At 44.6% G+C, this 20,654-nt stretch overlaps 2 protein-coding genes across 3 annotated transcripts in view; one reads left to right on the top strand and one right to left on the bottom strand.

Annotated features, from left to right (window-relative positions):
* PDPR (pyruvate dehydrogenase phosphatase regulatory subunit) overlaps window positions 1-11,577 on the top strand; it is a 63,310-nt gene extending 51,733 nt beyond the window's left edge. Inside the window, exons 19-20 of the mRNA XM_067470968.1 lie at window positions 3,629-3,811; window positions 7,181-11,577. Of these exons, the coding sequence (XP_067327069.1) occupies window positions 3,629-3,811; window positions 7,181-7,585 (588 nt within the window). The 3' untranslated portion in view covers window positions 7,586-11,577. The remainder of the gene's footprint in view (window positions 1-3,628; window positions 3,812-7,180) is intronic.
* Window positions 11,578-12,289: 712 nt separating this feature from the next.
* Window positions 12,290-20,654, bottom strand: part of LOC132783290 (fibulin-7-like) — a 28,537-nt gene continuing 20,172 nt past the window's right edge. For both annotated transcript variants that reach the window (XM_067470969.1, XM_067470970.1), the window contains exons 8-9: window positions 19,783-19,921; window positions 12,290-17,899 (exon numbers count right to left, since the gene is read on the bottom strand). In XM_067470969.1, the coding sequence (XP_067327070.1) occupies window positions 17,539-17,899; window positions 19,783-19,921 (500 nt within the window). In that variant the 3' untranslated portion in view covers window positions 12,290-17,538. The remainder of the gene's footprint in view (window positions 17,900-19,782; window positions 19,922-20,654) is intronic.

The raw sequence follows: 20,654 nt of genomic DNA, 5'->3' as shown, positions 1-20,654 counted from the left end.
GGCTCTCTGTCAGGAGGGCTTTGATTATGTTTTCTTGCCCTGCTGAAGAGAGTTGGACTGGATGGCCTTAAGTGTTTTCTGTTGGTCATGGCGGTTCTGTGTGGGAAATTTGCCCCAGTTCTGTCATTCGTGGGCTTCATTCAGAATGGTCTTTGATTGTAGGTGAACTATAAATCCCAGTAACTACAACTCCCAAATGTCTATTTCCCAAACTCCATCTGAGTTCATTTTTGGGCATATTGAGTATTCATGCCAAGTTTGGTCCAGATCCATCATTGTTCGAGTCCACAGTGTTCTCTGGATGTAGGCGAACTACAACTCCCAAACTCAATGCTCACCAAATGCTGCTAATATTCTCTGTTGGTCATGGGAGGCCTGCGTGCCAAGTTTGGTTCAATTCCATTGTTGGTGGAGTTCAGAATGCTTTTTGATTATAGGTGAACTATAAATCCCAGCAACTACAACTCCCAAATGACAAAATCATAATTTTTTGAGTGATGGCCACTCCTTGTGTTGTGAGACATTTTGTTGCCAAATTTGGTGTGATTTCGTTCATTGGTTCTTTTGTTTTTTAAGGCACTCCTTATGCACAGAGCATTTTTATAGGTATAGATTTGTGCATACCTTGTGGGTTGAGGTATGTGCATGGGAATTTTGGTAAATTTTCGTCGGGGTTTTTTTTTAGTTTTGCTGTCCTGTTGGACGCCCTTTTCATTTTTATATATATAGATTTGTGCATACCTTGTGGGTTGAGGTATGTGCATGGGAATTTTGGTAAATTTTCGTCGGGGTTTTTTTTTAGTTTTGCTGTCCTGTTGGACGCCCTTTTCATTTTTATATATATAGATTTGTGCATACCTTGTGGGTTGAGGTATGTGCATGGGAATTTTGGTAAATTTTCGTCGGGGTTTTTTTGAGTTTTGCTGTCCCGTTGGATGCCCTTTTCATTTTTATATATATAGATTTGTGCATACCTTGTGGGTTGAGGTATGTGCATGGGAATTTTGGTAAATTTTCGTCGGGGTTTTTTTTTAGTTTTGCTGTCCTGTTGGACGCCCTTTTCATTTTTATATATATAGATTTGTGCATACCTTGTGGGTTGAGGTATGTGCATGGGAATTTTGGTAAATTTTCGTCGGGGTTTTTTTGAGTTTTGCTGTCCCGTTGGATGCCCTTTTCATTTTTATATATATAGATTTGTGCATACCTTGTGGGTTGAGGTATGTGCATGGGAATTTTGGTAAATTTTCGTCGGGGTTTTTTTTTTTTTAGTTTTGCTGTCCCGTTGGACGCCCTTTTCATTTTTATATATATAGATTTCCATCCAAACCCAAGTAAGGAAGGTGGAGGCATTACTTTTCATTCAACCCTCAGATGCAATCCACCCGGGAGATAGTCACAAGGGGAAAGCAGCAGTGTTGTTTCTCAGTATCTCTGCCAAGAATATCAAACGCTGAAGAGGCTCATTTGTATCCCAAAATCATGGGCTCAAATACATAGTAAATAATCTGATCTGTTGCTGACGGTGTGTCTCCAGAGTCTGGATTTCCATTTCCCTGCCATAGATTCATTTTTGTAGAAATCTGATGTGAAAGGCTGGAGTTGTCTCCCAACTTGGCTGGCCAGAGTCTGACCCAAAGTGGGGCGTTTTGAGAACGCAGCTCCCTTTTGTGTGTGTGTATATATATATGTGTGTGTGTATATATATAATATTAGGCTTCCTTGAGACTCAAAAGGTAGTGTCCGCACAAGGCTCCCTTTCTGCCCAGCCAGACGCCGCTTCCTGTTCAAGGAACACGCTTTGCTCAAAGAAGGTCCTTCATGGCTTCCAGGAATAGGGTTGTTGGTGATGTTTCTTGACGTAGTCGTTCTGCTAATTGGATGAATTGGGAACGTGGGGAAAGAGCCCCGTTTGTTTGCAAATGCTGATTTCTTCCAGTATTAAAATGATGTGGTTAATGTGAAATAATTACTTATTTATCGTGTCAGAAGCAAATTGAGAATGTGGTTGTAATGTATAGAAAAACCACAAAGTTAAAAATTTGGCATTGTACTAAATGTCCTTGGAGCAGAAGCTGGCCACTTGGAGTGCCTCTGGTGTCGCTGTGAGAAGGTCCTCCAGTGTGCATGTGGTGAGGCCTGGGTTGCATTGTAATAGATGGTCTGTGGTTTGCTTTCCTCCGCACCCACATAGAATCATAGAATCAAAGAGTTGGAAGAGACCTCCTGGGCCATCCAGTCCAACCCCATTCTGCCAAGAGGCAGGAATATTGCATTCAAATCACCCCTGACAGATGGCCATACAGCCTCTGCTTCAAAGCTTCCAAGGAAGGAGCCTCCACCACACTCCGGGGCAGAGAGTTCCACTGCTGAACGGCTCTCACAGTCAGGAAGTTCTTCCTAATGTTCAGATGGAATCTCCTCTCTTGTAGTTTGAAGCCATTGTTCCGCGTCCTAGTCTCCAAGGAAGCAGAAAGGAAGCTTGCTCCCTCCTCCTCCCTGTGGCTTCCTCTCACATATTTATACATGGCTATCATATCTCCTCTCAGCCTTCTCTTCTTCAGGCTAAACATGCCCAGTTCCCTAAGCCGCTCCTCGTAAGGCTTGTTCTCCAGATTCTTGACAATTTGAGTCGCCCTCCTCTGGACACATTCCAGCTTGTCAATATCTCTCTTGAATTGTGGTGCCCAGAATTGGACACAATATTCCAGGTGTGGTCTAACCAAAGCAGAATAGAGCATGGGGAGCAGGACATCCCTGGATCTAGACACTAGGCTCCTCTTGATGCAGGCCAAAATCCCATTGGCTTCTTTTGCTGCCACATCACATTGTTGGCTCATGTTTAACTTGTTGTCCACGAGGACTCCAAGATCTTTTTCACACGTACTGCTCTCGAGCCAGGCATCGTCCCCCATTCTGTCTCTTTGCATTTCGTTTTTCCTGCCAAAGTGGAGTGTCTTGCATTTGTCCCTGTTGAACTTCATTTTGTTAGTTTTGGCCATTCATCTCTCTAATTTGTCAAGATCGTTTTGAGTCCTGCTCCTGTCCTCTGGAGTCTTGGCTCTCCCTCCCAATCTGGTGTCGTCTGCAAACTTGATGATCATGCCTTCTAACCCTTCATCTAAGTTATTAATAAAGATGTTGAACATGTCCCGGATTCCACTTTGTAGCTTCATTTTTTAAGACTGGCTCTCCATTGCAGGTCCTCCATTGCAGCTTATGCAGTGTGTTACGCTTATGCTATGCGTTGTGTGTTGTGCGCATCAAAGTTTTGCAGACAAACAGGATTTTTGTGCAAGTTCTGTTTGAGCACAATCTGAGTTTGGAATCATGTTGACGGGGAAAGATAAAGAAAAGGAACTTGGCCTTATCGGGAGGCCTCGTCTTGTTTGATTGTGGGGTTGAATCTTAATAATAATAATCTTTATTTATACCCTGCCACCATCTCCCCAAGGGGACTCGGGGCGGCTTACATGAGGCCAAGCCCAACAACACATCAGTAAAAACAAAACAGCAACCAAATAAAACAGTGCAATGAATATAACACACATATAAACAATAACACAGAGAATTGAAAACCTTCAAAAACTTCATTGGAGTGACTCTGTTCCACCTTCCCTCCTCACAGTACGCTTTGCACGTCTACAACGAAGTGATGAGCGTCGGGCAGAAGTACGGCATCCGGAACTCAGGCTACTATGCCCTACGCAGCCTCCGTATCGAGAAGTTCTTTGCCTTCTGGGGCCAAGACCTGGACGCCTTCACCACCCCCTTGGAGTGCGGGCGCGAGTTCCGGGTTAAGCTGGAGAAGGCAAGTGAAGGGACCATGTGGGGGGTGGGCGGGTGGGGGTGTCTTTGGGGTTATCCCTTCACTCCCAACACAGTAATGGTCATGAATGGGTATGGGCATTTGTTTGCAACTGGCAAAACACAATTCATACCATCTATCCGTCATCTGTCCATCTCCCTCCATCTATCTCTATTTATTTTGTTTATTTACAATATTTATATTCCGCCGTTCTCGCCCCGCAGGAGACTCAGGGCAGATCACAATGCACATATACATGACAAACAGTCAATGCCATTAGACATACAGCATATATGGACAGACACACAGAGGCTATTTAACTTTTCAGCTTCATGAGGTATGCTTAGAATTCCGGCCACCGGGGGAGCTGTCGCTTCACCATCCACTTGTGATACTGATGAAGTACTTCCTCATTCTTTCGCATGCTGCTGGAGAGTTTTATGGTATCGTAAATTAGTTAAATTAGCCTTCCCGCATAAGCGGTACCTAACTTTCCTACTTGACAGATGCAACTGTCTTTCAGGCTGCAAAGGTCGACAGCAGGCTAAACAAATGGTCGGGAGCTTACATCGACCCAAGCTGGCTTCAAACTCATGACCTTTCGGTCAGTAGTGATTTTAATGCAGCTGACTCCCAACCCGGTCTCTATTATCTATCCATCTCTCCTTACCTCTTTGCTTGCCTTACACCCTACTTCCAGGACCAACAAGAAATATGAATATGATCCACCTGTGATTCTAAGAGGCACCCACATTTTAAAGATGTTTATTTGGGGGGGGGGGGTGTCTAAGAATTAAAGAAATACAGTATCCATCCATCCATCTCCCAACTCCACGTATAGGGTTGACCCCTCTCTCTCTCTCTCTCTCTCTCTCTCTCTCTCTCTCTGTATCTATCTATCTATCATCTATCTATCTATCTATCTATCTATCTATCTATCTATCTATCTATCTCCATCTATCTCCCTACCTACCTATCTATATATCCATCCACTCATCTATCCATTCATCCTCTCTCCCTCCCCATCTATTTCTATCATCTATCCATTACTATCTCTCCTTACCTCTTTGTCAGTATCTACCTCCCTATCTCATCTATCCATCCTCTCTCTCTGTTTCCCTCCCTCCCTCCCTCCTTCCCTCCCTCCATCCATCCATCCATCCATCCATCTATCTATCTATCTATCTATCTATCTATCTATCTATCTATTTCTATTATCTATCCATCCACTATCTCTATTTACTTTTGTCTGTCTGCTTACATGCCTACCATATTTCTTCCATTGTAACATGCCATTGATTGTAAGATGCACCCTAATCCCAGGACCAACAACAACAAAACACATAAGATCCACCTGTGATTCTAAGAGGCACCCCAATTTTAGAGATACTTATTTAGGGAGAAAAGTGTGTCAAAGAATTGGAGAAATACAGTATCTATCTCATCCATCCATTCACTGATCTATCCATCCCCTCCCTCCCTCCCTCCCTCCTTCCTTCCCTCCCTCCGTCTATCTATCTATCTATCTATCTATCTATCTATCTATCTATCTATCTGTCTGCCTATCTGTCTGTCTCTCTATCTATCGATCTGTCTGTCTGTATCTATCATCTATCCATCCACTGATCTATCCACCCTCTCTCCCTCTCCCTCCTTCCCTCCCTCACTCCTCTCCTTCGTCTGTCTATCTTATCTATCTATCTGTCTGTCTGTCTGTCGGTCTGTCTGTCTGTCTGTATCTATCATCTATCCATCTACTGATCTACCCATCCTCTCTCCCTCTCCCTCCTTCCTTCCCTCACTCCTCTCCCTCCTTCACTCCGTCTATCTAATCTGTATGTCTGTCTGTATCTATCATCTTGTTGCACTCCAGGACAGAGAAAGCCCTCTGACTTTAAACACCACACCGCTGGATGAAAAACAATCCTTTTATTGAAGATAATTAAAAAGCAGTAAGGTAGAAAAGCACCTAAAAGAAATAGGTAAATCCAATTAGGTAGGGAAATAAGCAGAAGCAAAGTAGTCCAGGGTAATAGTCCAGCAAAGTCGATAAAAACAAAGTTAAAACTTCTCAAATAAAATGCAAGAAATCAGGAAATATGAATCCATGGCATGAATATAAAAGCATAGAATCCAAGAATCAAAATCACGAAACAAAGGTACTTAAAACATGAATTTTCCAAGCAAAGTTTCCATGAACAAGGATAAGGTCTTGACTTGATTCCAAACGATGCTTCATCTGACTACATATCCTATACTTGGGACTTTTATCTCCTCATTATCTATGTCTCTAGCGCTCAGAAATTGGTTTTGTTTTAACTGAGAACTTCTTATCTTTTTCTCTTGGAGCCTGGCAGAACGCGAAAGCCACTGTTCGGCTCTCCTATTTTGACTGATCTCCTCTCGTCTATCTATTTGCTCATTAATTCCTGCAGCTGGGCCAGGTGCTGAGCTGTTTTCATGTTCCCTATCATGGGAACTCTCTGGTAACAATTCAGAAAGCATATCATCATCCTCACACCCCTCAGGGACATTCTCATGGGAAACTACACTTTGAACAGAGATCTCCTGGTCATTCTCTGCATCAATATCACTGACCAAACCATTGCCATCTTGAAACCCATCTTGAAACTCATTGACATCACTCCCCACATCCAAAGCACCCTGATCCTGAAACACAATCACAGGCTGAGCTCCAACACATCTATCCACCCACTGATGTTTCCATCCTCTCTCTCCTTTCCTCCATCTATCTATCTATCTATCTATCTATCTATCTATCTATCTATTAGGCTTGGGCAATCCATGGTTCTAAATGGTTCTAAAGTACTTACAAAACTAAAGTTCTGGTGGTGAAAATTTCAGAACTCTAACAAAACTTTCAAAATTTAATTATTATTTCATTATTGGTGATTTTTATGATAGAACCAATTAGGAACTGCCATTTATTATGAAATTTTGAGAGTTTTGTTAGAGTTCTGAAATTTTCATCACCAGAACTTTAGTTTTGTAAGTACTTTAGAACCATTTAGAACCATGGATTGTCCAAGCCTACTATCTATCTATCTATCTATCTATCTATCTATCTATCTATCTATCCATCCATCCATCCATCCATCCATCCATCCATCCATCCATCCATTTACTATCTCTCATTACTTCTTTGTCTGCCTACCTACCCATGTACCGTATTTCTTCCATTGTATGAGGCCATCACTTGTAAGATGCACCCTAATTCCAGGACAACAACAAAAATGCATATGATACACCTGTGCTTCTAAGGGGAACCCCATAGTTAGAGATGTCTTTTTAGCGAGGTGTGTCTGAGGATTGAGGAAATGCCCTCCCTTTCCCTCCCTGTCTCCCTTGCAGGGCACCGACTTCATAGGGCGGGATGCGCTGATGCGCCAGAAGCAGGAAGGGGTCTACAAGCGCTTCACCATGTTCATCCTGGAGGACCACGACACGGACCTGGACCTCTGGCCCTGGTGGGGGGAGCCCATCTACCGCAACGGCCAGTGCGTGGGCAAGACCACCAGCAGCGCCTACAGCTACACGCTGGAGCGCCACGTCTGCCTGGGCTTCGTCCAGAACCCGGACCCCGAGACCGGGGAGCCCCAGCTGGTGACGCCCGACTTCGTCAACCGGGGCGAGTACGAGATCGACCTGGCCGGGCAGCGCTTCCAGGCCAAGGCCAAGCTGTACCCCTTCAGCTCCCTCTTCACGCCCCGACGGCGCAAGGAGGACATGGAGCTGAGCGGCTTCCAGGGAAAGTGAGGCCAACGCAGCTCCCTCAAAGGGCAGTGGCCACCCCAGGCTCTTCCCTTGATGCTCAGAAGGCTTCCAAGAAGCCTTCCTGGTCTGTTACATTTTTGTAAATGTCCGTATTTTATCCTGTCCCACCTTGAGGGCTTTCCTGCCTTCCTTGATTGTGTTCACACCTTCGTAGGTCACAAAAACTCCTGGGAAGGGAGGAAATGTAGACCTAAACCTTCTTTGTGTGGCATTGCAAGGCCTGGCACAACTCCTGGTGCTCAGCTCGGGCCTTGGGACTCCTCTTGCGACCTTTAATCATATCACCCATGGACCCAAGCAAAGGTTTTGCACACACGAGAGACTTCTTCTTCTCCTCTGTCGTGATTTGCAGCTTCATTTCTTGTAGGCCATCTTGTTGGAAGGGTTGGCAGGAATTAGAAGGAAAACTCGTCCGCTTATTTGGAAGCGGTGCAATCATTTAGTGTGGAAAGAGTCTCCTAACCCCAAAAAGCATTGTTGTTCATCCTTCGCAGGCTCCTTGGCGTCATATTGGGATGACGTTGAGATAAGCTCTATGGAACGCTCTTTCCTCACTTCTTCTGTGTCTTTGGTTGGTTGTGCAGTATGTTTTTGTAACTGGTGGGAAGGATGTGGAGTATAGAGTTGGATTTTCAGTGGCAAACAGTTATTATACACAGCTCTTGTAGGGTTGCCAACGAACATACCCCAAAGGGCTGCAAGCCAGGCTCTTTTGTGGCTCCCATGCCGACGACTGGAAGTTGTCCACCTTCTGGGCCACAGTGTAGTCTTCTTGTTTTGCTGCAGAGGTTTATAAAAGAACAATAGCAGAGATCCTTTATGGTCAAGTCTCTCTGCGTGTGGAACCCAGCTCTCAGGACTTCCTATGGAATAGATCTCTCATTGGTAATGGAGGCTGGAGGGGATCGGAGACATGTCTGGATGTGTTCCTATTGGAACATCTCCTGGAATCGAACGGAGCCTTCTGGATAGTTCAGCATCCACATCTGGAGATATAGCATGATGCCACTGGGATCTCTTCTGCTCGACCCTTCATTGGTAATGGGGGCTAGAAGGGATTGGAGACATGTCTGGATGTGTTCCTATTGGAACATCTCCTGGAATCGACTGGATTTCTCTGATAGTTCAGCATACACGTCTAGAGATATAATACGATGCCGCTGGGATCTCTTCTGCTTGATCCCTCATTGTGATGGACCAGATTCTTCTGATAGTTCAGCATCCATCTCTGGAGACATAACATGATGCCACTGGGATGTCTTCTGCTTGATGCTTCATTGGTAATGGAGGCTAGAGGGGATCAGAGACATGTTTGGATGTGTTCCTATTGGAACATTTGCAATCGACCAGTTTCCTCTGGATAGTTTAGCATCCATCTCTGGAGACACAGCATGATGCCGCTGAGATCTCTTCTGCTTGATCCCTCATTGGTAATGGAGACTGGAGGGGATTGGAGACATGTCTGGATGTGTTCCTATTGGAACATCTCCTGTGATGGACCAGATTCTTCTGACAGTTCAGCATCCATCTCTGGAGACATAACATGATGCCACTGGGATGTCTTCTGCTTGATGCTTCATTGGTAATGGAGGCTGGAGGGGATCAGAGACATGTCTGGATGTGTTCCTATTGGAACATTTGCAATCGACCAGTTTCCTCTGGATAGTTTAGCATCCATCTCTGGAGACACAGCATGATGCCGCTGAGATCTCTTCTGCTTGATCCCTCATTGGTAATGGAGGCTGGAGGGGATCGGAGACATGTCTGGATGTGTTCCTATTGGAACATCTCCTGGAATCAACCGGATTCCTCTGATAGTTCAGCATCCACCTCTGGAGACATAACATGATGCCGCTGTGATGTCTTCTGCTTGATGCCTCATTGGTAATGGAGGCTGGAGGGGATCAGAGACATGCCTGGTTGTTTTCCTATTGGAACATCTCCTGCAATTGACTGGATTCCTCTAGAGAGCATCCACCTCTGGAGACATAACATTATGCTGCTCTGATCTCTTCTGCTTCCTATCAGCAACGGAACAGTCATGGGAGCCTTTGCTGCAGTGATTTTGTGTGTGTTTGTATGCAGAGAATGTGCTGTTGCATAAGGAGAAAGAGAATATCTTGCTCCGCGATGCCTGAAAAAATGCGTACAGAGACATAGGATGGATTTCCGCTTGCCACTGATAGGATGCCATGCGATATCAATATTGTGTTGCTCTGCTGCATAAATGGTGGGGTTTGGGGCTCAATTTTTGTTTGAGTTGATTGGGGAGATATCAACGAGGCTTCTGAGATTCTTCCAATGAGTCCTAGCCCTGCTGTAGATGATGCCTTGTCTTCTGTTGGCCTGTCTTTCTCACTCCGGTCCACTGTCTGATAGTTTCTGTTTTGGTCAGGCCCAGCACTGGACTATCCCTAGTCCCACTCTCTCCCAGTTCAAATCTCAAGCTGAGACTGGAACTGGGATTCACCAAATGCTTCTTTGTGAATGGGAGTCTTTCTTGAGGCTTCTGACGGACATTCGAATGAGGAGGCAAAGTAGTTTTTCCCACATGAATGCAACAGAGAGCACTTTGGGATCAGTCAGGTTCTCTCCGGTAGCCATTTGTGGCTCCTCGCATGGATTGAGGGGTCTTTCTTGAGGCTTCTGGCGGACATTCGAATGAGGAGGCAAAGTAGTTTTTCCCCACCTGAGTGCAACAGAGAGCATTTTGGGATCGGTGAGATTCTCTCCGGTAGCCATTTGTGGGTTGAGTTGCAAACTGTAATGATCACACTATGCCAAAAGACTGGAGAAATCAAGTGTAATAACGTCCTCTGGGTTGAGGTTCCTCACCAGCAGGTTCCTCACCTCAGGTAGAGAGGCGTTGGACCCAAAAGAGATGATTTTTGGACTTTTGTCCGAAACGGGAATAAGTGGGGCAAACGCTTCCTTCTCACCAAGGTTTGTTTTGCTTTTCTCTCCCATCCCCACAACTTCCTTGGACCTCCCGTATTGCGTCATTCTCACTTGTTGGGTGGAGATACCTTTGGAGTATCCCCTTGAGTATCTCTCCATGAATTTATATCAAGCTAAATGTTTGGAAACGTGGAGGTTGCGTGCCCTTTCGTGTCCACTCTGGGTCGGAGGGCACCACCTGACCCCTGTTGCCCTCTTGCCATTGTCCACTCCTGTTTGGCTTCCCGAATCCGTCATTTTGCTGCTTTGATGCCAAAAGCAGAAGGTGCTTTTTCAGGAGGGAGATGGAGCAGAAGGGTTTGCTTATTGTTTTCCCACGCTCCGTCTATCGCTCACCTGGCCGTGTTTTGCATCTCCTTCCTCTTCTGAGTATAGTTTACCGGGAAAATTAGTTTGCTATCGGTTCTCCTCTTCTTACACTCCCCCAAACCCATCCTTCCAAGAGTCACTCCGCTTTGGATTTCTGATGCACTTTAAACACGTCCGTATTTGCATTGACGCCGAATCCCACCCTTCTTCCCCGATCGTTGGCTTGCTCCAGGGATTTGTTTTTTAGCATTACTCTCCAATTAATAGCTCTCGTCTCGAGGTCGTAGGCCAAGCTGACCTCTCTCCTCTTCTTTCAGAGTGCCTTACTCACTCGTGAATGTTTCCGGAGGGGAACGGAGCCCGGCCTCGGCTCCCTCCGGCCTCCAAGACTTGACTCTTCTGCTGCTTTGCCTGGGACGGGCTCTGCTATATCAGGGCCGGGGGTGCTTTGGGGGGTCCCTCACCATCTCCTGGGTTTTCAGAGGACAGTCTGCTTGAATGGCTTAAAGAGGACATCCTTGGAGACCTTGGACGCCCCTCTTCTGAGGACTCCTTTCTCTGAAGCTTGGGGAGATCGCCTTCCCAGCCGTTCAACCGGGAAGCTGCATCTTTGTCATGAGGCGCTTCGGCACTTCCTTCCCTGTTCCGAAGCGGTTTTCGAAAGCTACTACCTGGTTTGTATATCAATAAAAGAGTCATTTTAACTACTTCCGCTTCTCTCTGCACTCTTTCTCAAGGGCTACTGACAGAAGGATTGGCAGGAAACAGGAGGGAAAAGGTGCAAGTTTGGTCCAATTCCATCTTTGGTGAATGCAGGTGAACTATAAATCCAAGTACTGTATATACTTGAGTATAAGCCTAGTTTTTCACCCCCTTTTTGGCTGAAAAAGTTCCCCTCGGCTTATACCCAAATCTAGGTTATTTATTATTTTACTTTGTTATTATTATTTTTATATTACATTATTATCTTAGTCTATTATTACATTTACATTATTTTACTCTATTATTATTATTTTAGGGTTGTTGTAGGTTTTTTCGGGCTATATGGCCATGTTCTAGAGCAGTGGTTCTCAACCTGGGGTCCCCAGATGTTTTTAGCCTACAACTCCCAGAAATCCCAGCCAGTTTACCAGCTGTTAGGATTTCTGGGAGTTGAAGGCCAAAAACATCTGGGGACCCCAGGTTGAGAACCACTATTCTAGAGGCATTCTCTCCTGACATTTCGCCTGCATCTATGGAGGTAGTGAGGTCTGTTGGAACTAGGAAAAAGGGTGAAACATCAGGAGAGAATGCCTCTAGAACATGGCCATATAGCTCGAAAAAACCTACAACAACCCTAAGGTTGGCCACAGCAAAGGTTGGCCACAGCAAAGCGTGGTGGGTACAGCTAGTTATTAATAAGACAGGGACAGGATGGCATTTTTGCAGGTAAAAGTTTATTGTCCTACAAAGAAATCTTTCCATGTGACACAATATTCCGCCATTATGTTTTAATGACCGGTACCTGCACAGGTAAAGGTGATAAGTATTCATTTCTATAGTTTTTAATATTTTCTACCTCTGATGCCAAGCTAGAGCAGGCAGCGATGCCATTTTAAAGCCGACACAAAAATTTGGGACCTGAGCGTGGCATTGCAAAGAAAGAACAGAACAGATGCTTCACCTATTTCGTCTGAGACAAGGAGAAAGTCTGCAAGGAACAAGGTATGTTCCAAAACAAGTCTGTTTGCATTATAGAATCTGCTCGACTCCTTTGTGAATGGCATTTGAAACGACTGCCTTCTTCCGTAACAGATTCCCCCATTTCTGGATCTGTTGCATTTGCCTCCTTCCCTTTTTATCTGCATACTAAAAGTATATGTCTATGTGTATATGTCAGAAATGACTCGAAGGCACACAACAACACAACTCTTCTACGCATCATCATACAATTCAGGATGCAACCTATTTTTTGTAAGCCGTGTTTGCACGGTTACTATGCAACTTTTTTTTTTCCCTTCAAAGACCAGAAAGATAAATATGGGCTGATTTTGAGAATTTTTACAACTTTTTTATTTTATATACTTTCAAGGCAGCCTTATAGGAGCAAAATGACTTAGATTGCAACGTCCCTCTCTTGAATGTGTTGTCGAAGTCTTGCATGGCCGGAATCACGGAGTTGCTGTGAATTTTCCAGGCTGTTTGGCCATGTGCCAGAAGCATTCTCTCCTGACGTTTTGCCCACATCTATGGCAGGCATTCTCAGCGGTTGTGAGGTCTGTTGGAAGCTCGGCAAGTGGGATTTATATATCTGTGGAATGTCCAGGGTGGGAGAAACAACTCCTGTCTGCTTGTTGCAATTGGCCACCTTGATTAGCATTGAATGGCCTTGCTGTTTCAAAGCCTGGCTGCTTCGTGTCTGGGGGAATCCTTTGTTGGGAGGTGTTCCTCAGTCCTGATTGTTTCCTGTCTGAAATTCTATCTCTATTGAAATTGTCCACACGTTTCTCTGTGTAGCCTGACATGGTGGTTGTCAGGGTGGTCAAGGATTTCTGTGTTCCCAAATAATATTCTGTGTCCAAGTTGGTTCATCAAGTGCTCTGCTACGGCAGACTTCTCTGGTTGATGAACTCAATGAACCAACCTGGACACAGACTGCACAGAGAAGCCATTGAAATCCACAAACATGTGGAAATTTTCAACAGAAAGGAGGAATCTCTGAACATGAACAAAATCTGACTACCAGTATTTTAAAAAAATCTCTAAAATCAGGCCATAAATAAAGAGAGAGAATGACTTAATTGGAAATACGAGCATTGAGCATCAACACATCTTTCTTATAGCATGAAAGATATTTCCAAGATCCTCTTGTGAGTTGCGTTGACTGCTATCAAGGTTCTGCCATCAACACACGTGGAGGAAATCCATACTGAGAAGCCACAAATGGTTCCAAATAGAGAGGATGACTTAATTGGAAACACACACTAGGAATTAAGGCATTGAACATCAACATAACTTTGCTACAGCATTACTTGTGAGTGGTGTTGACGTCTTTCAAGGTTCTACCATCATCACACATGGAGGAGATCCATGCTGTGTAGAAGGAGAAGCAACAGATGGTTCCGAATTGAGAGAATGACTTAATTGGAAATACAAGCATTGAGCATCAACATATCTTTTTTTATAGCATGAAAGATATTTCCAAGATCCTCTTGCAAGTAGTGTTGACTGCTTTTGAGGTTCTACCATCATCACACGTGGAGGAAATCCATAATGTGTAGAAGGAGAAGCCACAAATGGCTCCAAATAGAGGATGACTTAATTGGAAACACAGACTAGGAATTAAGGCATTGAACATCAACATAACTTTGCTATAGCATTCCTTGTGAGTGGTCTTGACTTCTTTCAAGGTTCTACCATCATCACACATGGAGGAAATCCATGCTGTGTAGAAGGAGAAGCAAGGAATGATTCCAAATAGAGAATGACTAAACTGGAAATACGAGCATTGAGCATCAACATATCTTTGTTATAGCATGAAAGATATTTCCAAGATCCTCTTGCGAGTGGCGTTGACTGCTACCAAGATTCTGCCATTATCACACGTGAAGGAAATCCATACTGTGTAGAAGGAAAAGCCACAAATGGTTCCAAATACGGAGGATGATTCAATTGGAAATACAGGCATTGAGCATCAACATATCTTTGCTGTAGCATTAAATATATTTCCAAAATCCTCTTGCGAGTGGCGTTGACTGCTATCAAGATTCTGCCATCATCACACGTGAAGGAAATCCATACTGTGTAGGAGAGGCCATGAATGGTTCCAAATAGAGAGGATGACTTAATTGGAAACACAGACTAGGAATTAAGGCATTGAGCATCAACATAACTTTGCTATGGCATTACTTGTGAGTGGTGTTGACGTCTTTCAAGGTTCTACCATCATCACACATGGGGGAAATCCATGCTGTGTAGAAGGAGAAGCAAGGAATGATTCCAAATAGAGAATGACTAAACTGGAAATATGAGCATTGCGCATCAACATATCTTTGTTATAGCATGCAAGATATTTCCAAGATCTTCTTGCGAGTGGCGTTGACTGCTACCAAGATTCTGCCATTATCACACATGGAGGAAATCCATACTGTGTAGAAGGAGAAGCAAGGAATGATTCCAAATAGAGAATGTCTTAACTGGAAATGCAAGCATCGAGTATCAACATATCTTTGCTCTAGCATGAAAGATATTTCCAAGATCCTCTTGCAAGTGGCGTTGACTCCATTCAAGGTTCTACCATCATCACACGTGGAGAAAATCCATACTGTGTAGAAGGAGAGGCCACGAATGGTTCCAAATAGAGATGGTGACTTAATTGGAAACACAGACTAGGAGTTAAGTCATTGAACATCAACATAACTTTACTATGGCATTACTTGTGAGTGGTGTTGACGTCTTTCAAGGTTCTACCATCATCACACGTGGAGGAAGTCCATACTGTGTAGAAGGAGAAGCAAGGGATTATTCCAAATAGAGAATGTCTTAACTGGAAATACAAGCATTGGGCATCAACATATCTTTGTTATAGCATGAAAGATATTTTCAAGATCCTCTTGCAAGTGGCGTTGACTGCTTTCAAGGTTCTACCATCATCACACGTGGAGAAAATCCATACTGTGTAGAAGGAAAAGCCACAAATGGTTCCAAATACGGAGGATGATTCGGTTGGAATCACAGGCATTGAGCATCAACATAACTTTGCTACAGCATTACTTGTGAGTGGTGTTGACTGCTTTCAAGGTTCTGCCATCATCACACGTGGAGGAAATCCATGCTGTGTAGAAGGAGAAGCAAGGAATGAGTCCAAATAGAGAATGACTAGACTGGAAACATGAGCATTGAGCATCAACATATCTTTGTTATAGCATGAAATGTATTTCCAAGATCCTCCATGAAATGTATTTCCAAGAAAATGGAAGGAAAAAGGAAGCGGTGTTGACCGAGGGCAAGATGGATGGATGGTATCCTCGAAGTGACTGTCTTGACCCTGAAGGAGCTGAGGGTGGTGACGGCCGACAGGGAGCTCTGACATGGGAATGTGCATGAGGTCATGAAGAGTCAGAAGCAACTGAACAAATAGAAGGAGAAGCAAGGAATGATTCCGAATAGAGAGGATGACTTAATTGGAAATACGAGCATTGAGCATCAACATATCATTGCTATAGCATGAAATGTATTTCCAAGATCCTCTTCCAAGTGGCGTTGACTGCTACCAAGATTCTACCATCATCACACGTGGAGGAAATCCATACTGTGTAGAAGGAGAGGCCACGAATGGTTCTGAATAGAGAGAATGACTTAATTGGAAATATGGGCATTGAGCATCAACATATCTTTGTTATAGCATGAAAGATATTTCCAAGATCCTCTTGCGAGTCATGTTGACTGCTACCAAGGTTCTGCCATCATCACACGTGGAGGAAATCCATACTGTGTAGAAGGAGAGCTGGACCATAGGGAAGGTTGAGCGAAGGAAGATCGATGCTTTTGAACTGTGGTGTTGGAGGAAAGTTCTGAGAGTGGCTTGGACCATAAGAAGATCCAACCAGTCCATACTTCAGGAAGGAGATTAGAGGAAAAGATGGAAGTCCTTTGGCCACATCATGAAAAGACAGGAAAGCTCAGAGAAGACAATGATGCTGGGGAAAAAGGAAGGAAAAAGGAAGAGGGGTCGACCAAGGTCAAGATAGATGGATGGTATTCTCGAAGTGACTGTCTTGACCCTGAAGGAGCTGGGGGTGGTGAAGGTGGATGGATGGTATCCTCATAGTGACTGTCTTGACCCTGAAGGAGCTGGGGGTGGTGAAGGTGGATGGATGGTATCCTCGAAGTGACTGTCTTGACCCTGAAGGAGCTGGGGGTGGTGAAGGTGGATGGATGGTATCCTCGAAGTGACTGTCTTGACCCTGAAGGAGCTGGGGGTGGTGAAGGTGGATGGATGGTATCCTCGTAGTGACTGTCTTGACCCTGAAGGAGCTGGGGGTGGTGAAGGTGGATGGATGGTATCCTCGAAGTGACTGCCTTGACCCTGAAGGAGCTGGGGGTGGTGACGTCCGACAGGGAGCTCTGGCATGGGATGGTCCATGAGGTCACAAAGAGTCGGAAGCGACTGAACAAATAAACAACAACAGAAGGAGAAGCAAGGAATGATTCTGAATCGAGAGAATGACTTAATTGGAAATACAAGCATTGAGCATCAACATATCTTTGCTATAGCATGAAAGATATTTCCAAGATCCTCTTGCGAATGGCGTTGACTGCGATCAAGGTTCTGCCATCATCACACATGGAGGAAATCCATACTGTGCAGAAGGAGAAACAGCAAATGGTTCTGGAGAGAATGACTTAATTGGAAACGTAGGCATTGAGCATCAACGTATCCGAATAGAGCAGTGGTTCTCAACCTGTGGGTCCCCAGGTGTTTTGGCCTACAACTCCCAGAAACCCAAGCCAGTTTACCAGCTGTTAGTATTTCTGGGAGTTGAAGGTCAAAATATCTGGGGACCCACAGGTTGAGAATCACTGGAATAGAGAGAAGGTCATAATTTTCCAAGGCTGTCTTCAGATGTGGCCCGCAATGTCTCTCCAGGCTGCGTCCTGCCCGCCAATGCCTCCAGGAAGGAAGAGCCTCAGAATTCATACTGGGACACGAAGACGGTGACCTTGAAGACGTGCTTGCCCAAGAGGTCCTTGCGGGCGAACTCGCTCATCTCCAGCTCGGCCTCTAGCGTGGCCGGCCCGATCACCGGTCGGGTCAACACCAGCTCTCCGGTGTGCTGGTCCGAGCGCTGGACCACCAGCCTCCCGTGGCCGTTGCCCCCCAGGATGCCGAAGCGGAGGCTGTCCCCCACAAAGCGGCTGGCGGACATCTTGAAGAGGACCCTGGGCACGCTGCGGTTGGAGGGCAGCGACAGGTAGTGGAAGGAGACCGAGTGGGCCGCTTTCCGGCAGGCGCGGCTCTCCATGGGGCAAGGGCTGCGCTCACACTGCCTGCGGGAAGGAAGCAAAACACCATGGTGACACAATTTGTAATCTTTTTAGAATCTGCTAAAGAGGGCTGATGCCTTATTAAACAACTCCCATTGAGTAAAAGTGGTGCCAAACTGCATTAAATCAACAGTGAAGGCGCCCCCAATGTGAATGATGCTTCTTTGGCAACCTTCGTCTTCCTGCCTTAGACCCATTTTTCAAAGCAAGAGTTGTCATTAATGCTCAAAACCATGATAAGATTACATCAATTATAAAGTCCTTTATGGAGCTACTCACTACTTCTGTGTCCAGTAAAATATGGATTTATTTAAGTGTCCAGACTCTTCATTGACCCACAATGGCTAGAAGGCAGGATCATCAAGTTTGCAGACGACACCAAATTGGGAGGGATAGCCAATAGTCCAGAGGACAGGAGCAGAATTCAAAACGATCTTGACAGATTAGAGAGATGGGCCAAAACTAACAAAATGAAGTTCGACAGTGACAAATATCAGCACTTTAACCCTGTACCCCATTGCGCCGGCCGAACCAGTTTTAATAGTGTCTTGATGTATGTCATTTGCTGTTTATTTTGCTTAATTGTTTTGATTTGCTTTGTTTACTGTTGTGATATGTTCTCTTTATATTGTGTTTGTGGCTTCGGCCTGTGTAAGCCGCATCGAGTCCTTCGGGAGATGCTAGCGGGGTACAAATAAAGTTAATAATAATAATAATAATAATAAATGTAAGATACTCCACTTTGGCAGACAAAACGAAATGCAAAGATACAGAATGGGGGACAATGCCTGGCTCGAGAGCAGTACGTGTGAAAAAGATCTTGGAGTCCTCGTGGACAGGAAGTTAAACATGAGCCAACAATGTGATGTGGCGGCAAAAAAAGCCAATGGGATTTTGGCCTGCATCAATAGGAGCCTAGTGTCTAGATCTAGGGAAGTCATGCTACCCCTCTATTCTGCTCTGGTTAGACCACATCTGGAATATTGTGTCCAGTTCTGGGCACCACAATTCAAGAGAGATATTGACAAGCTGGAATGTGTCCAGAGGAGGGCGACTAAAATGATCAAGGGTCTGGAGAACAAGCCCTATGAGGAGCGGCTTAGGGAACTGGGCATGTTTAGCCTGAAGAAGAGAAGGCTGAGAGGAGATATGATAGCCATGTATAAATATGTGAGAGGAAGCCACAGGGAGGAGGAGGGAGCAAGCTTGTTTTCTGCTTCCTTGGAGACTAGGACGCGGAACAATGGCTTTAAACTACAAGAGAGGAGATTCCATCTGAACATGAGGAAGAACTTCCTGACTGTGAGAGCCGTTCAGCAGTGGAACTCTCTGCCCAGGAGTGTGGTGGAGGCTCCTTCTTTGGAAGCTTTTAAGCAGAGGCTGGATGGCCATCTGTCAGGGGTGATTTGAATGCAATATTCCTGCTTCTTGGCAGAATGGGGTTGGACTGGATGGCCCAGGAGGTCTCTTCCAACTCTTGGATTCTATGATTCTATGAATTGTGTACCATTTATTTCCCCTCCTGTTCTTGTGTTTTATCAATATTGTTTGTTTATTTGTGTGCTTTGTGGCTCTTTTGCAATAGTTTACACAATGCCTTACTTCTCACATCCATTTCACATTGCACTTAGACACTACTGGGGAGTCATAGTTTTCTAAGACATCTAGAATTCTCTTCAAGCTCCAAACTATACATCTCATGATCCCAAAGAATACAACTGCTATCCAAGTGCTATCTGTGCCTGCTATCTGAAAGAGACCTTAAGTGTGGGTTTGTTTTTGTTGTTGTTGTTGTTGTTGGGACACAGGCTCAAATCTATCAGTATTGTTGCTAATTTGGTTTGATGGATTTTTCAATGCTGGTTACATCTCTGGCTTCTACTTACAAGGGCGAGGTCTTGACGTAGGTCGTGTTGAGAAAGGTCTTGGGACACTCGGGCCGGACGCATCGGTAACCCCCAAAGACATTGACGCAGGTCTGTCCGCGGCTGCAATTGTGCTGGTTTTCGGCGCATTCGTCCACATCTTGCAAACATAACAAAGGAAAATAAATCTTCATTATATGGACCCAAAGTCTCTATCATAAAGTCCTCAAAACCTTTCCCCTTCCAAGCATGATATAGAGTACAACCTCCAAGGCGCCAAAAAGCTGGACGTCGACGCAACATACCTCCTTTCTGTTCTGTCAGTCTCTATCCTGCCTACCCAAAATAGCATTGAATGTTTGCTGTGTATGTGTACTGTGATCCCCTTGGGGAGATTTATTTATTTATTCATTTAAAACTTTTATATCCTGATCTTCTCAACCTCCACGGAGGGACTCAGATAGGGCGGAATATAAATTAAGTGTAGTTGTGGTTATGGGGAGGCATCCCAATTATATTTTAAATTGGAATATTGTAGTTTTAAATATGCTGTAAACCGCAATGAGTCGCCGTATAGGCTGAGATATTAGCGGTATACAAGTGTACCAAATAAATAAATAAATAAACAGAATCTTAAATTCCCCCCATCTTTCCTGCATGTTTCTAATATCAATTCACACGCACAAATCTAGCGAATTTTATTTGCAAAACGGATTAGAAACGAACCTTTGCTGGGAATAACAGATGAAGAATTGGAACTAGATCAGAATAAGGATATCCTGTTTAATTATTGTATCACAGTGGCAAGAATAGTACTAGCAAAAAAAATGGAAACAGTGAGAAGTACCCACAGAAGATGAATGGATAAACAAGGTGAAGGAAATCAAGGACAT

Source organism: Anolis sagrei, chromosome 8, assembly GCF_037176765.1.
Source record: "Anolis sagrei isolate rAnoSag1 chromosome 8, rAnoSag1.mat, whole genome shotgun sequence".
Classification (NCBI taxonomy): domain Eukaryota; kingdom Metazoa; phylum Chordata; class Lepidosauria; order Squamata; family Dactyloidae; genus Anolis; species Anolis sagrei.
The sequence above is the reverse complement of the archived record's forward strand: the minus strand, read 5'-3'. Positions and strand labels throughout refer to the sequence as shown.